This window comes from Tiliqua scincoides, chromosome 3, assembly GCF_035046505.1.
Source record: "Tiliqua scincoides isolate rTilSci1 chromosome 3, rTilSci1.hap2, whole genome shotgun sequence".
Lineage (NCBI taxonomy): Eukaryota > Metazoa > Chordata > Lepidosauria > Squamata > Scincidae > Tiliqua > Tiliqua scincoides.
Window position 1 is genome coordinate 143,315,515 of NC_089823.1, and position 18,031 is coordinate 143,333,545.

The following is an 18,031-nucleotide window of genomic DNA, read 5'->3' on the forward strand; positions in this document are numbered from 1 at the left end:
TTCCCAACTGCTCAAAAATGATATTGTGAGCCACCTCCAGTTTTGATTCAAAAACTGGAAGTGTGTTGCTATAGCATTTTTTAACAATTTGGAGGTGCAAGGAGGCTGGCAGAGGAGAGAGATGGTGCTGCAGGAGAGAGCCTTCTCTCTAGTGGTGCCACAACTATAGAATTTCCTACCAGGGGAATGAAGAACCACCTGCTCCCTAATGGCTTTTCAGCAAGGGCATAAAACATGTCTGTTTTGGCTAGCACTTGGCGGACGGATTGATGTCTACCTTCTATGCCACTGTAATAGTGCAGTGGCTTGCCTGCTTCTCTCTGGACCAAACAGTTACACACACACCCATGTGTGTCTGTATGATTTTTTAAAATGACATTACTTGTTATACATAGTACATTTTATTGTATAACTGTAAGCTGTCTTGAACATTTGCTTAGGAAAAGTGGGATGTAAATTGTTATACAAACGCAAAGTTCAACACACAAATTGGTAGGGGGAGATATCATAATCCTGCATTGCATACAGAATTTGAACATCTGCACAAGTTGTTTTTCTAGCAATTGTGAATATAGATTGAAACATTCAGTAAATAAGGAAATCTTCTACCTATGTTGAGGCCTCCAACACTAGACAATGGACTATTAGTAACCTACTTCAGCTTACTGCAAGACGTTCTGCCACATGGTTATTTCAGTATAGCAGATGAAAAAGAGCTGTGGAACCTTTACAGAGCTTTGCAATGCCAAGCCACAATTTATTTTTGACCTTTTAGCCTTCAAATAAATGCAGCTGCAACATTAATCAAATTGAGGACCTTTATACATATAATTAAGTATTCTCAAACAATATAGACAGAGATGTGAAATAATGCCAGAGGATTTCAACCATTATAGTATGAGAGAAAGAATAATGGAAGTCTAGTTACTGGTATCAATTCTTTCCAAATCATTCCCTTTACACACAATCTGGGAAAAGGTTGTAATTCTTCTTTCTTCTCCCCCATCAAAAAGTAGCTGTATCTTGACTTTTGTCTCTCCCTTTTATTTCTCATATTTAGTCTGTCAACAGATTTCTTCCTTTACAATACTGCAGAACTATGGCCCTTGTTCTCTGCCCCCTGGACAAAACTCTTTTTCGTGCCTTGGTCAACTCTCACCTTAACTACTGCAAACTTCCTCTCTGGTCTTCCAGTGGCTCATCTTTGACCCCTCATATCCATTCAGCATTCTTCTGCTGAAATCACCCTCCTTTCTCACTGCATCAGCCATGTCAACCCCTCCTTAAATCCCTTCACTGACTTCCTATTCACTCCTAGATTGAGCACAAGCTCCTTGTTCTCATCTTCAAAGCCCTCTGCAGTCTCGCAGCTCCCTAACTCTCAGCTCTCATATCCCATTACACCAGGGAAGGACAGCTTATGAAGTGAACGTGAAATTTGCATAGTGTGGTAAATTAACAAGGCAGCAAAATCTGCCACTGCATTTGCACTGCTCAAACTTGTTTCCAGTCATGGTTTTCAGCAATATTATCTCACGTTGTTATATCTATATTATAGGAAAATTGTCTATATTTTGGTGTGATTGGGGGAAAAATACACTCTCTCAAAAGATGCAACAAAAATCTGAAATATTTTCCAGAAAAAAAATTATACTGTTAGTTTTGGAATATTTTTATAATGTCAAATCTGCTAACCCTTCTCTACCCCAGCAAGTGAAGCCAGCAGGCAAACGTGAGTTCCCCCATCTCTAATTTATAGTTGGGTCCAACAATCACAGGGGCTCTAATTTTTGCCAATTCATTTTCTTTAGCACATACACACTTGGTCCAGGTAATCCTGGCTTTCACCCAACTGACACTTGGACACAGTGTCCTTCACACCTAACTTGCCCCTCTGTGCAGCCTCTCCTCTACTTAAAAGGGGCACTGATGCCAGACTGTTCTTAATTTATGACTTATTTTAACTGGGAAGATGTTAACCTCGGCCAACCTCAGCCATCCCCAGATCCATTTCAAAAGAGGAAAGGATCTCACACTTACTCTTTAACTTTCATTCTTTCCCCCAACTTTAGTCTAGTCTAGGGGAAAAGAATCAATACATCAAAGATTCTAAACTGTTCTGGGGGAAATCACCTCCCTGCCCCATACCCAAACACATCTTATCTCTGAGAAGGGAATGAAAGGGAATTTCACCAAAGGAAATATCCACCTCCACAACACAAACCAATTGTGAGTTCCACTGCATAAGCACTACTATGGGCAATGGTGATAGTGAAAGAATATTTCATTGTGAGAGTTTTGCCACCATCTCCATACCAGTCATCTTCCCACCCAATTCACTGCCCACTACTCCCTGCTGAAATAAGAGGTCAACAGGCTCTGTTCTGTGAGAAAGAGAGCTAGAGAACGCACATGGGAGCATGTGCTACAGTGACCAGTTTTGAAAGGAACATCAGTAAGGCCAAGGGATCCCTAGAAATCCATCCAGATCTATCAGACTTTGAGAGAGGTCTATCCTCACAGGTCCCCTACCACTGCTGAGGGGAATAAGTGATCACGACAAGGGAGCCAATAAGAAATACACCATTTCCAGATCACCATTTTCCCACCCAGTTGAGACCACAAGATCTAAAGTGCATCATATCCACCTGCTTGATGACATATTGTAGTAGCCCCATTGTTGTCATAACAGCCATTAAGTTTGGAGACACCTCCAACAGGGCAGTCCCAGCATAGATACTGCCCAACCATCACAAACCTCGAAGTCCACAACATTACGTTTGAGACCACTGTCATCAGTTCAGGGAGGGAGAGTGTTAGGGAGCAGGATGGAAAGTACCCTAACAAAAACCCCAAACACCAGGAATAAACACATAAAAATTTGCTTACCCAGCTCTGGGTAGTACAAGCCAGGTCAGTCTGTATATTACCATTTTTACAAAATTAATAGAGACTTTTCCATTATAAACTGATGTGATGCTTTCTGATGAGGAGGTCTCCAAGCAGCTTCAAACAATGTCACACACAAAGCACTGTGGAAATCAAACCTTTAGTTGTGGCTGCAAGTCTTTTGAAGTTAATTAAGTAAATGAACTTCAATTTCTCTATTTACATAGAAAGTAGCTTAGAGGTTTTGGATTCCCTTGGCTTCATACTTAAGGAGCACACTTCAACCATTTAACCTCACAGGCACTATCTTTTCATATTTATTGCAGACAACCAAATGTCAGGTGTAATGCTATCTCCACACAACTAAAAACTTTGCACTGTTCAAGCTAAATGTAGAGTCTATCATGCATTTACTATTGAATTTTGTGCAATTTTGTCTGCTTGGCACATGGGGCAATGTAATGACTGGTCATCTCACGACCACTTCTCAGGACCCCTCTCTCTGGTTCTTGCAGAGGGTGTGCCCTTTTGTTTTATTCCCCTTCTTCCTTGTTAAGCACATTCTCTTTTGTCCTCTGACCTGATAAGATGCACTGACAGGGGATCATCAATTCATGCTGACTAAGGACGCAATCCTAACTTGCACCTGAACAGGCAAGCCAGGAGGCTTGCGCTGTGTCCAGCGCAGGATTGTGGCCAGAAGCGGCTTAGTCAGAGGCAAGGGGAAACCCTGGGTAAGGGCTGCTGGCCCCAATGGGTTTCCTCGGACTTGCGCCACCTCCTGAGGTGGCACAAGTCAGAGGAGAGCGGAGCGGATTAAAGTCGCTCCATTCTCCCAGGGGATGGGGGTTGGGATCCAGCATAACTGCCGGATCCCAGCCCCGCCTCCAGTTCCCCACGCACACGCCTCCAGGGCCACACATCAGCCTCCCTCCCCCCGCCAAGGAACACCTCCCTCCCCCCCCTTGCCTACCTTTTCTGCTTGTGTTGATGCAGGTGGGCCATACGAATGGCGGAGGGGAAGCTGGCGTGGAGGCTTCTGTCAGCCTCCACAGGCCGGCGCTTCTCGAAGCGCCAGGTTGGCTTCCCCTCAAGGAGGCGCAAACGTGCTTTATGGCACGTTTGCGACCCTCCCAGGCCAGCCCAAGGCACCCTAGGTCTCATCCCTCAGCTGTGAGCTTTCAAAGAAACTTTCAAAGAAGTTTGAGGCTTGATGCCCTAGCAGTGCTGGTGCCCTCCAAGTGCACATTCTGTCTCCTCAGTCATGGAAATGTATAATTGGTGAAAAGCCTGCCGGTTCACAGTTGAGAGATGATGCTTAGACAGCCTAAAGGCTTAATTACTATTTCAGCTTAGTTAATGGACATGCTTCTAGTGACAGTCTGGCCACCTCAAGAAATACTCTTCTATCCTGTAGAAGAGAGGTCATCAACAGGTGGGATAGGAATCAGAATTTGGCTGTAACCAGAACTTGAGCAGGGCTACCACTGTCATTTTGTTTTGCAACTGAGACTTGCACAGTCAGAATGGTAGTCTGAGCTAGGAATCCTAGATGTAGCAAATCCCACTGGGGACTTAAGCAGAGTTCCTTTGGCCGACCCCCAGTCTGCCATCCTGCTCTCTCTTGCTGTGACATGCTTTCCGCCTTGGATACCCTCAGCAGTCAGTCATTTACAATCTATAAGAAAACAGGTGAGTGTTGAATTTAGATCCTGTAGAAATCCTGATTGTATGCTGAGTTCCTAACTCAGCAGGTAATCAGTTACAAACTTTATAAAAAATAGGTGAGTGCTGGGTTTTAGGTCCTGAGGAAGTTGCAGTAGCCTCTGAGGAAGCACACCAAAGTTGCAGGTGAAATAAAAGGTTTCAGTTTTACATCAGTTCTTTAGTTGCTGGTTTTAGTTCTAGTCTTTTTAGTTTTTAGCTTTTGCTTGAGTTTTTAGTTTTCAGTTTTAATCCTTTGTTTTTAGATTTGAATGTGGTTTTAGTTTTTAGCCATTTTTAGTTTTCAGAGTTTTTAAGCTTAGTTTTAAGTCTTTAGTTTCTGGCACTTTTTAGTTTTAGTATAGACCATGCACTTATCCTGAAAAAACCTTTATAGTCCAGTATGGAATCCAGCTGTGAAAGCATGTTTATCAAAATGTACCATAGCTTGAGATATTATGGTTTACAATCCTGCATATCAGAAGCTTTTGCAGGCTATAGCTTACAACACAATATATATTAGTCTATAAAGAATCACACAACATTGTTATTTTTATTTGCAAATTGTGACTAGGCCATTCATGCCCAAAGACAATCTTTAGTTTTAAATCTAACTACTAACTAAACTATACTGACCCCTAAACATTCAGGTGTTCAAAACTGATGTATGTGTAGGAACCAGTTTCGACAAATATAATATAGAACCCTATCCCGAATCAGATTACTTCAAATAAATGAAAAAATTATTCCACAGAGAATACTCATCATCAAATTGATGTTTATGGTAAAAGAGAATTACATTACAGCCAAATCAGATTTCCATTCCCCTGTATAAACAAAATATGCACCATAATCATTTCCTTTCTTAAAACTGTTCCATAAAGGCACATATATCTTAACTAGTGAACGTTTTCTCCTTCTTCTATTAAAAAAATAGAAGAACCTCTTTGTCAGCACAAAGATGATGTCAGGGGTTAGAGGAGCACTGCTACTATTTTCTCTGCTAGCTTAAAAGCAAAATGCACACTCTGTCTTAAGCTTAATTTTTGCACACAAATTTGTAGTGAGAGTTGTGCTCCAAGGAAATGAAATGCAGATTTTCTATTTGATGTAAGAACATAAGAACAGCCCCACTGGATCAGGCCATATTTTGCAGGTGCAAATCCGAGCAACCTATGTAACACTGGTTGGGCTGGGGACGGGTTAAAACCCAGCCTGCAATGCCATGACTGAGCCCACCCCTCTCCCGGACCTGACCCGCCTCCCAGACTGCCCTCCACCTGTCCAAAGACACCCTTTCCCTGCCTTCAATACATCTTCCACTACCCTCTTCAGCCTCCTGTGCTGGCCTACCCAAGCCAGCACAAACTTACCCTCTCCCAGTGCAGGTCCATGCACTGGCGTACTCTGATCCTGAGTAGCTGTGAATGTGCTTTATTGCACTCAGAGCTGGTGGGGGAGGCTTAGGGTCGTGCTGTTTATGAAACTGAAGAGTTACTGGGCTCGGAGTGGGACATAGACTCTTTACCCAACAGTGGATGTCTGTAGACTCTTTACCCAACAGTGTATCTTTGTAAAGGGCAAGGATGGGGAAGAAGAACCTGCTGACCCAAGAATTTGGCCTTCTATTACCAAACATCACTTGGTCTAGTATCTGCATTGCCCTCTAACGAAATACAGGTGCACTTTCCTTCCTGCACTATCCCTCCAAATAGATGGTCAGCCAGTCTTATGCCAAATACTGGCTGTCATTGAATTTATACCCCCATTGTAAGATGTTGGATCTTTCCTTGAAAATGCTTCATACTTTAGGACTGACATATTTTGCAGCACCTCCCCCTGAAAACCCAATTGCTTTTTAAGGTTACCTTTGAAAGCCCTTCTTTGACTAGTTTTCATTCATGATATAAAGCTGACAATAAGAGGACTAGGGCTTTCTCGGTGATTGCTTCAAGAAAGGCCTCCCCCTCAATATTTTTTGTCATCACTGTTCTGTTTCTGGTATTGCAGCTGCTTAGTTTTTAATGTTTGTGGTTTTGTTTAGTTTCCACTATGGAGTATTAACTGATACTGTGAGCTGCTTTCAGTTTTGGGGGAAAGTAGGATATAAAATGGATTACACTACACTTATAACCACATTCATTTCTTCCACTTTGCACAGAATCTACCATGAAAAGCATTTTTTTTACCCATTCCTCCACTGTGTAGTTGACCGACACAAGTCAACTAGCCATTCAAATCCACAGAACAGTTGTATAAATTGACTTATCACAGAAGTCATGCCTTCAAAAATTAACTTTAAATATACAGGATTTGCATTTAGTCATACTGGCAGGTACTTATACTACTTACTGGCTGTTCATTTCTCAGCAAGAATTACATTAGAAAAAATATATGGAAATACTGCAGAGCAAAAACTTGCAGAGTACAAACTGCTGGAAAAAAAATCTCAGTAGTATTAGCAACAGAGACTAGAAGGACAAAAAGAACAGAATGACCTGATCACTAATAGCTAGATGTGCTTGCTTCCAGTGAGTAAGATAGGATTACAGCCTAAATCTTGCTGAAAACAATGGGCTTACTTCTGAGTAAGGTAAACAACAGTTTTTAAACACCTCCACTAATAGCCTGAGCCTAAGCATGTTTACTCAGAACTTATCCCCATTGTTCCATGAGGTTTACTCAAATAAATGGTCATAAGACAACTTCCAGATAAGACATTTGCAAGTCACAGACGAGGTGAGTCAGTATACTTGACACTGTTTTGAAGTGCTCCCTGCTGCAATTCCTGTGTTGCCACTTCATCACTGAAATAACTGCTGCCTGGAAGCACCCTAATACATGAAAATAAAAATGACCTATGTTCAATACATAAGAATTTCCAGCAATACTGTCAGCTGAAAGTTTTTCTCTTTTTTTTTGAAAACTTGTAGTAGCTTGCTGTCATCAACACATACGAGTGCCAAGTGATAGTGTACTTGAGAAGGTTTAAGGGAAATAAAATACATAATGTTGTCAACCTTTTGTACCAAGTGTCTCTTGTTTTGATAAAACAGATTGATGGCCGTGTCAAATCTCAAATCTGCAAACACTGAAAGTTTTCTGTTTAATATGTATATACTGAATGTATCTTCATTTTATTGTCGAAAATGGCCAAGCTGCAGACAGTGTAAAAAGGGCATTTTCTAAAGAGGAGGTTTAAGAATACCTCCAGCTTAAAAGCGTGCTAAACTAATTTGTGAAGAAAACATCAGCGCTCAATTTAATTGTCTTTGTGGGGGGAGGGGTACAAGTGAGTGCATGGTTCTCATAATTTTACTTAAGTGTTTAAAAGAGATAGTTCATGAAACTCTAGGGTCTACAGATAGGAAATTCTGACACTACTTCTGCAAAGATGTACACTTTCACTGTTTTGATAGCCAGAATGGATGGGCCAATACATCTAAAGCAGCTTTTAAAAAATAATTTTCTCTAGTGCACTAAAATGAACTTTATTCAATAAACAGTAGGTTAACCTTCAACAGAGAAGTGCTCCCAGGATGGCTCATGAAGCTGTGACTGACTAATTATGACTAAGTTTAATGACTTGCTCTAGATGAAATAGCATTCCCTCTGAAATACTAGGTTCACAGCATGGAAATCCTCTTAGATTATTAGCTGCCCCTGGATGGTCAGATGGCATCTGTGGTGAGGGGAGTTATCACCTAGCTTTGGCTGGTGTGGTTGCTGAGAATGTACATGAGCCAGCTGGCTCCATGCCCTTGTGACATCTTGTCTAAACCAGCAGTCTCCAAACTGGAGGCCACTGTGCAACGATAAAGCCCTCCCTAGGAAGGAGGCTTTGCTTGTGTGTTCCACCAGCCTTCAAGGCTAAGATATATTAGAAAACATTTTTGATCGCTCCCATCCTCTGGAATTCCCTCCCATTTAATGTGCACCAGTGTTCTCCCCCTACTCCCTTACCAGCTTTTGCCAAAATTAAAGAGCTGGTTTTTTTCAGTTGGCATTTCTTGGTTCTCTTGATATTGATATATTCCATTATCTTTTCAGTTTGGTCTCCTTCTATTGAAATTCTGGGGATTTTTGTGTTCTGTGATTTTTGCTTTATTGGACGGATTATTTTCAAATTCCTACTGCGAGCTACTTTGAATCCCCTAGAGGGAGAAAAAGTGGGAAATAATTTTTTTAAAATAAATCCATACAAACAAACAAGCACTGCTTAATAAAATCACCCCTTGCTTCCAGAAACTTAGGGCCCAATCCTGAACACCGGCTTACCGCCGGCGTACACTGTTGCAAACAAGTCGTAAGGCACGGCTGCAGGCCCTATCGCCGGGTGAACACTGGTGGTAGCCCAGTGCTGGTTGGTGTTGGGCTACTGCCAGGCGGCCACCAGAGCTCCGCCACTCGGCAGTCACACGAACTGCAAAGCAGCGGAGAGAAGTGGGGGGAGGCAGGGAAGAGGCGTTCTGGGGAAGGGAGGAGGTAGGCGGAGGGCAGGGAGTTCTTCTACTGTTCTGTCCCTCAACATTCCTGTCACTGAACACAGTCTTAAATCTAGTTTTTTTTAATATTTTCAAAATCTCATTAAAACAGGTGTTTTTGAAATACAGTTTTTCAATCATTTCCTGTTTTAAATTTGATAATTTCAGGTAACAAACAAGTGAATTAATGATGCAATACTGATAAAACAGGTTCCTCCTTTAGATGAATACATTTCTCAGTGAGCTATCTGTTAAAACCATCACCATACCTGTTAAAGTTAATATCTGGATAGCTTGAATATTCTGATTTCATCTTGGCATTACGCCGAGGGAAAGTGCAGAAGAAAGCATTTGCTAGTAAACTGGCAGTCTGCTCCTGTGACATTGTGATGGAGTGGTTCATTTTTTGTTTCAATAGAGGTATTGGCTAACAAAAGGACAAAAAGAAATGAAGATAATTAGTTTAACAATTCCAACCCTTCCCCCCACACCCAACAGCCCAGAACACAGGAGCACAAAATTACATTTACTAATTTAGAGAACAAGTAATTTAAGGCCATTGGAGGGTTCTTAAATCAGCAACGCCATTATAGTTAAGAGTTGTTTATCCAAGATGATTGGCAAGGGTCTTGTTTGACAAATTGCAGATTTCTAATCAATAACAAGAATAGCAAACAAAACATCACCAGCTTCAACAAAATAAAATGTCCAGAGGTAGAACAGATGGAATATGAGCAACAGCAACAGAAAAATAAAATATCAAGCAACTGCAACAACTGTATTTTACAGTCCCCCTGTCACACAGATTAAAGAAAATAGGCAATTATAGCAATCACATCTTAATAGCTGCAAAACAAGACATCATGATGACACACAAAATAACATACCTATAAAACAGTAACTGAACAATTCCTTTCTCTTTAATAAATAAGAGCAAAACACCCTCAAACTTTAAGAAAATCCACATGAGGCTTCAATCTAAACATCACGTTTACTGTATGGTTATTTTATAGCTGCAATACAATACCTGAAGTTTTCTTGGTCCTTATATGTACGAAATATGTGCCAAGAATGAACAGAGGATATACTCTCAGATTACCTTGTTACTTGAAAAAAATCACTGCTAGAATCAACAAGCATATACAATTTTTGAAATGGATACGTTACAACTGCTTTTCTACTTGCTTCAGATTTTTCTACAGAATGGTCAAATGTTCTTTTATCTATCCTCAGCTAAATATGCACTTTTGAAACACAGGAGAAATTCATTAAAGCTCTAACATAACTCTTCTGATCAACAGGATGGCTAAGAGCCCAAAAAGCTGGGTCCTCCATGCAACTCCTTGTAGCCAGAGTCAACCACATAAACTAACCTAATCTATTACTATATTTAATGTTCTGTGGTACAAGTTTTAAAAGCAATCATTTTCTGCCTCAAATTTTGAAGAAGGGTAGAGTACTTGGAATACAGACATGTTAATGGAGAACATCACTATAGAGTGCCAAGGATGGCTCACACAAGGCTGAGTGAATCACAGCAAAGTTGGCGTTGGGGTAAATCACTGATGTTCTGGTTCTTCAGTAAAATTGCTACTTAGTATCTTATTTATCATACTGAAAAAAAATTCTGACTCACTGTTCAACAGCCAAGCAGAAGTCACACATTCATTTCCTATTAACCACTAGAGAAGAACTTCCCAAAATTGAACAGTATTCTCCCATTTCTAAGGTGTACACAATTGAGATCATTTTTACAGTTGAATGACCATTCCTCAAGTTACTTCTAAAACACAAAATCAAACTAATGCCAGTCCAATTCAGCCTGTTGAGCTAGCTTCAACAGGGTGCATTCCTTTCCCCTTCTCTCTCAGAAGCGATTTCCCCTTTTTGTTTTAACCAGGTTTTTTATATTACATATGCATGCAGTACAACTATAGTTCCCTCGAACACTAGAGATTAAAAGCACGATTTGAAGAAGTCGCTCCAACTTTTAACACCACAGGGGCACAAGACACCTGGCATCACCACCCTGGTGGTGATGTCACCGCCAACTACTTCCATGTTCCAAGTTACTGCAGGAGGAGGCAGCAGGAGAAGCAGCGGGTGGATGCAGCGGGGCTTTTTGATTTCCCTGCTGTGCTGTTCTGGCTTCTCCTTCTCCAGCTGGACTGGCACAGCAAGGAGAACAAAAAGTCACTGAAACAGGGAGAGGTGGTGGGTGTGAAGAGCTTCTAGAGGGCTGCCAAAAAAGGTCTTGTGGGCCACGTGTTGAACCACCCTGATTTGTAGTGAATTTATAATTACAACTTCTGTTCTACTCTGGAACTTGGTTTGCAGAATTCTGATTTACAGCACTGCACATGTAAGCAAAACCATGCTTAGCCCCAGAGACATGGGTACTGGGTTGCTCCCAATTTGCAAACCAGGATTTTCATGGAGCCATTTTTACATCCCCAGTGGTCCATTTACCTAAAAATAAATTTACCCTAGACAGATCTTATCAATATATCTTGGCTTTGAAAAATATTTTTTTAATATTATAAAGCAGATGAAAACATCCTAAAGAATGGGTTTTTAATAAAAAGTGTGTCTGTACAGAACACAAATGGCATTCCAGCTATTTGTTCTATACTAACTGTCCCTCTTCATCTGGCGCAGTGTCTTTTCTAGTGGTTGTTTCTGACATTTCTTCTGTATCTTTTTAGAATGTGAGCCCTTTGAAAATAGGGGACCATTTATTTATTTTATATTCTCTGCAAACCACTTTGTAAACATTTTTGTTAATAAGAATATTTATATACTGCTTTTCAACAAACAACAACTATGCACAGAACATGCAGGCTAGTACCACCAGTATACTTTAAATGTCAGCTGTGGTTATATTCAAAAACAATGTTTCAGAGACAAGCTTTTGGTTTGTTGAGCTACCAACACAATTAAGAAGGACTGCATGGCAACACAACTCCCTTAATCTGCATCTGTATCATCCTTCAAAGGAGTTCAGCTTGTATTGAAGTTACATTCAGCATTTTTACAGCTGTCAAAAAGGGTCTTCCAAAAAGCTGAGTGGTAAAAAGAACCTAAAGTATTCTATTTAAGTTACTGTTCCCTTGCAAACCTCTTTGGTCAGCACAAACAATGCATAATTTTGTGTTACTCCAAACCAAATATGTTATTCTTGGGGGAAAAAACAAACTCTTAAAAAACCCCTGGAACTCATGGCAAAACAACAACAACAACAAACTTACACCATACTTGTATCAGTAATCCTACTGACTTCAACAGATGTAATATGGTCACATAATCAAATCACATTGAAAAGATTTTACTGATTTAATAAAAAACATAATGTGGGCAAACACTGCTGACTGTTATGGTTTCTCTTGTAATAAATTCTTGATTTATCACTTTGAGTTGGATTTGAGAATAACATGATACTGCTATCAAGTTATTCTCAAATCCAACTCAAAGTGATAAATCAAGAATTTATTACAAGAAAAGTCATACTATACCAAAGTAATTAGAAGAAATAGTCTCTAAAAAAATGTGTTTTTGTGGTATTAAACCTGAACAAAAATCAGTTGAAAACATTAATATTTGCTGGATGTTTCAGGACATCCAAGATATGCAAGATTTTGATATATAGCTCAAACCAAGATTAAAAAATGGGACAGTGAGTTTTCAATACCACTTTATATTGTTACAGATGCATGTTGTCCTCAGTATTCCCTAGACATGAACTCAACAAGGCAAGAGACACACAAGAGGACCTTGGCATTTGACCTCAGCCATTTGTTATGGTTTATAGCACATTAATCTGCTCCCAGAAAATACTCTTAAGCTGTGTCAACTAACCTGGGTGCAGATGCTAGGCAGACAGAGTGCAAGCTTCACCATATCAGGTAAAATGGACTGAAAGAGATGCTGAGCCTCTGCGTCTTCAAGGACCTAGAGTGGGAACAAGACAGGACAATTCAATCTAGGATCAGCCAAGACCGGATAACCATATTCCTATCTGTATGCCAGTTGGCTTTCCAAGGCAACACTCTTCTGCCAAGCATTTTTTTTTTTTAAGTCACAGGTTAAGGTAGAATTCAGAAGCCCTGAGTTCAGCCTCTGGTGCTAGATTACAACTTGACCATTTTTTTGATACCAACTGTCAAATCGGAAATATCTGTCATTGCTTTTTAAACTTCTTTCTGAAATACCATGGCGCAGAGACACGAACTAAAAAAAGGCTGAAAGTTCACAATCCTTCCAAGAGCTCATCGGCCAAAACACTTTACGGGCCATAGCTGAACTAAACATTCCCATCTGGGTATTGATCATAAATTGAATTTTTAATCAATAAAATGTATAAGGAAATTAAAACCAGAAATATTTAGGGCTGAGTATTCAAACAATCCTAAGCATCTTGGAAGCTAAGCAGGGTCAGGCCTGGTTAGTACTTGGATGGGAGACTGCCTGGGAATACCGGGTGCTGTAGGCTTATACCATAGTCTTTCGAGACTGAAGGTTGCCAACCAAGCATTAAAAAAATACATCTATAAAACTCAGTTAGTAACATTCTATCACAGCAGTTTTCAACCGCTGTGGCACATCGGTGTGCACACTACAGGAAGAGTCACGCCTTCCCCAGAATCCAGATTAATCTTCTTCAGGAACAAAGACCTGCAAATTCTGTGGGAGAGTGCTTACAATATTCTAATAAGTCCTCTCTTATGACATTCGACCTATATACATTCACTACAATCTTGCAGCATTCAGATGGAAATTAATTGCTTCCAAGTAAGAGAGATTAAATAGCAAAATAACACTTTTTAAAATGTCCGTAGTCTTACGTTGCAGCAGAAAACTTCAAAACTGTGGATTTGTTCTGCCACACTATATACACATCCTGATATAGTAACACATAAGAATGTTATAAAGGTTGAAATTTTGATTTCATGATGCAATAAAAAAACAAATATATATAAATTTAAATTCAAAGGAAGACATTTAACCTTAAGTGTGTAGAAGACTGTCAGCTTCTGATGGTTTTTCTCTTTGGGTAGCACCTCCTGTCTTAAAACTGACACATGAATAGTGGCTGCCATGCTTTGTTGACTGCCACAAGCTCTATAGTCTTACTTATCTGGTGACAGATTACGGCACTAGACTTTGTCACAGCTGTCAACACGTCAACCTTTCCTTTATGCAGCACTGGAAGTAAATTTAGTACAAGTTCAGGAGGCTTCCTCCTTGAAACAGAACCACAACCAAACAATTTCATAGTTTTGGTTTGAAAAATGAGTAAAAACTGTACCGGCTCTGCTCATGCAATACCTGACTCTTAAAGATGATAATTTCTGCTTCATCCCACCTTTGACAATCTAGAGATAAAATGGCCTTCTTTCATTTACTTGTGACAAACAAGCTCATGCACTGGCAAATTCCTGGGGAGGTGAATGTTTTTTGTGGGGAAAACCCAAAAGCGTTAAGAGCAAGCCTATGTCTATGGATCAGTTATCACAAGCCAAAGCACATTTTTCACTTTTGTCACAACTGAGACTAAGTGTGATAAACCTGGAGAACTGGCTGGAGAAGGGGGGGAAGAATGATTGGAAAAGGGAATGACAGGGTGGGGTGAAGCAGTTCTGTGGACTTGCATATAGATGCATTGTAAAAACATAAGAGCCTTGCTGGATCAGGCCAAGGGACCACCTAGTCCAGCTTTCTGTATCTCACAGTGACCCACCGGATGCCTCTGGAAGCACAGAGAAAAGAGAACTGTGCAAGAGGGAAAAGAACTTCCCTCTACCGATTTTATCCATTCCATGCACAATTTTATATATCCCAGTCATGTACCCTATTAGGAAACTACTTTGAAGAGTCCAAATAAAATAGCCTTTCCTTGTAAGGGAGGTGCCTCACCTCACTAATCATTTTGGTTGCTCTCTTTTGCACCTTTTCCAGTTCCACTATATCCTTTTGGAGATGAGGTCAGAACTGGACATAATACTCCAGATGTGGCTTTATCATCTATTGTATAATGGCATAATATTGGTCATCTTATTATCAATCCCTTTTTTAATTATCCCAAGCATGGAACTGGCCTTCTTCACAACTGCCACACACTAGGTCGACACTCTCATGGAGCTGTCAACCACCACCCCAAGATCTCTCTCTCTTGATCCATCACAGATAGGTCAGAACCCATCAGCATATGATTTCTTACCCCAATGTGCATCACTTTACACTTACTTACACTGAATACATCTTCCATTTTACCACGAATTTCCCCCAGTTCAGAGAGATCCTTCTGGAGCCCTTTGCAACTTATTCTAGATTTCTACACCACAAAAAAAGTTTAGTGTAATCTGCAAACTTGGCCACCTCACCCATCTCTGGTCCTGTTAATCTTTCTAATTTTTCAACCAGTTTCTAATCCTTAAGAGGGTCTTGCCTTTTATTCCCTGATTGATGAGTTCTCTCAGAAGCTTTTGAAGGACCATAACAACACCTTCTGAAAGTCCAGATATCATCCTCAACAGGTTCACCCACATTCATATGCCTGTTGTCCTTTTCAAAGAACTCTAAAAACATTGTGAGGCAAGACTTAACCTTACAGAAGCCATACTGATACTCCCTCAGTAAACCTTATTCTTTTAACTGTTCCAAGATTTTACTCTTAATGCGGCTTTGCACCATCTTCCCTGGAACAGATGTTAGACTCACTAGCTTATAACCTTCCAGGTCTTCAGTCCCTCCTTTTTAAAATTAGCTATCCTCTAGCCCTCTGGCACAGTGGCAGTTTCAGGAGACAAACTGCATATTTTAGTCCAAAGATCAATAACGTCACACTTGAGTTGCTTAAGAACTCTTGTGGGTGGGTGCCATCTAGACCTGGTGACTTGTTAATATTTAATTTGTCAATTAAACTGCAATTTTTAAATGTTGTAAGCCACCTTGTGTGCCCTTACTGGAAGAAAGGTGGGATAGAAATTCACTAACTCAGTGTTATTCAAACTGTGAGGCGCAGCTCTTTAGGGCAGCACCAGGAACTCAAAGGGGAAGCGCGGGATGTCCTCTCGAAGCGATACAGTCACACCCCTGGGCAGAATATGAGCCCATCTTCTGTGCTTTTTTTTAAAGCAGAAGAAACAGGAGTTGCTCAGCTTGCAGTCCTTAACCCTGACTTGTCTGGTTGGTTCCTAGTTCCCAGCCTGGGATTGCTTCTCATCAAAGTGAAATCTCTCTTTTCAACCCCTCCCTCTTCCACTCCCCCTTTTCGATCTCCCTGCTTTCCTCCCCCTCCCCTTAAAGTTGTTTCCATGCAGTTGGCAAAGGGGGAGGGGAGAGACAAGCACACTTGGCCAGGAGCAGAAAAAGGGTACTGTTTTTAAAGTGATGAATCTAGCTATTTGAAGGGAATACTCATCATACATTGATGAAGTGATTGCCAGCCCAATCCTATCCACATTTTCCTGGGAGTAAGCCCCATTGACTCTAATGGGACTTACTTCTGAGTAGACATGCACAGGCTTGAGCTGTGCCTCTCCTAGTATAGGAGACAAATCAGCTTCCTCACCAAACCCTTATCAGCTCTGATATATTTTCATGGTCTATTTTTGTTTTCCCCACCAGCCGCTGGAAAAATTTAGTTTCATTAAATTAATAAAGGGTTCAATCCTATCCAAGGAGAATGGGAGAAATGACTAGTTGGATGGGGTCCACAGGGATGTGTGCGTGTAATGTTGGTCAGACTGGTTTTCACAAAGTTCATTTGATAAAGCAATCCTATTGGTATGCTTACAAAATTTAAAAAAATGAGTCCTCCTGGATCAGACAAAATCTACCTACTCCAGCATCCTGTCTCCAACAGTGATCAGCAGCTGATCATTTATAAAGCATGTATATTTCTGTGTATTAATATATTTTTAAGATCTGCATTTAATTAATGATACGATTAATATAATTAATATTAATAGTTAATATATACAATATTTAATATTATATTATAAATATAATAATATTATATTTAATATATTTAATATTTCTGGCCACTTCCTGTTTAATGTCACTTCCAGCCCTCAGGAACATGATGGGGAGACATGGCCAACAGCCACAGGGGTCAAGGGAGCCACTGGCCGGAAAAGTTTGAGTACCCCTGCACTAACTTAACATATACTTCACGTTAAGCCTAGCTGTTGCTGTGTAATGAATGAAATAGCCCTTTATTTTTCTGACTTTTCCCTCCTCACTATCATTGCCATTCCACCCTCTGAGTTCAACTACTTGATGCTGAAAACAAGAATCTTACCTGTTATTTTATAAAACGTGTTGGAAATAATGTCTTCTTCCTGTAATTTCTCTTGCTCTATAAACACAAACTGCTCATAAATTTTTTAAAAAACTAAAGCCTGTTTACCATTTTTTTGCTCTTATTCTGTTATAACACTGTATTAGTTGCCTCATCTTTTGAGCAGTTAGACTTGAAACAAAGTTGTATGGTGCTATAAAATCTAGACTATATCTATCTTGTCACCTGAAAGATGACAAAATACTGACAGGTCCCGTTTTTTAAAACTCTCATTTTAAAGCAAACTTTATTGCTCAGGAAAGATACCTTGTTTACACAATGCTGTTTGCCTCTCACTGAAGAAATTACTGAACAAAGTTTGATCAAGGATAGCACATGAGTGATTGCTTACATGAAGCCAAAGTTTTAGCTCTTATCCCCATAGACCTGCATCAGCATGAGTCCCACTCATTTTAAACCAGAGTTCACACAGCCAAATTGCTCGTGGACTGGGCTGTCAGGAGGATATAATGGGCTCAGCATATTACTATAGAGCTCTTGGGTTGGCAGATTTGATTTCAGTTTGGCAAAACAAACATTTATATTGTACTGCAGTAAGAAGAAGCCTGGATAAACGTGGCCATTAATGATCACCTAATAGTTATATAAATTG

At 40.2% G+C, this 18,031-nt stretch overlaps 1 protein-coding gene across 3 annotated transcripts in view; it reads right to left on the minus strand.

Moving 5' to 3' along the window:
• The window catches only part of PARG (poly(ADP-ribose) glycohydrolase), a 91,154-nt gene that overhangs the window by 38,163 nt on the left and 34,960 nt on the right, over positions 1 to 18,031 (minus strand). For all 3 annotated transcript variants that reach the window (XM_066618742.1, XM_066618744.1, XM_066618745.1), the window contains 2 exons: positions 12,933 to 13,025; positions 9,347 to 9,504 (listed from right to left, as the gene is read on the minus strand). In XM_066618742.1, the coding sequence (XP_066474839.1) occupies positions 9,347 to 9,504; positions 12,933 to 13,025 (251 nt within the window). The remainder of the gene's footprint in view (positions 1 to 9,346; positions 9,505 to 12,932; positions 13,026 to 18,031) is intronic.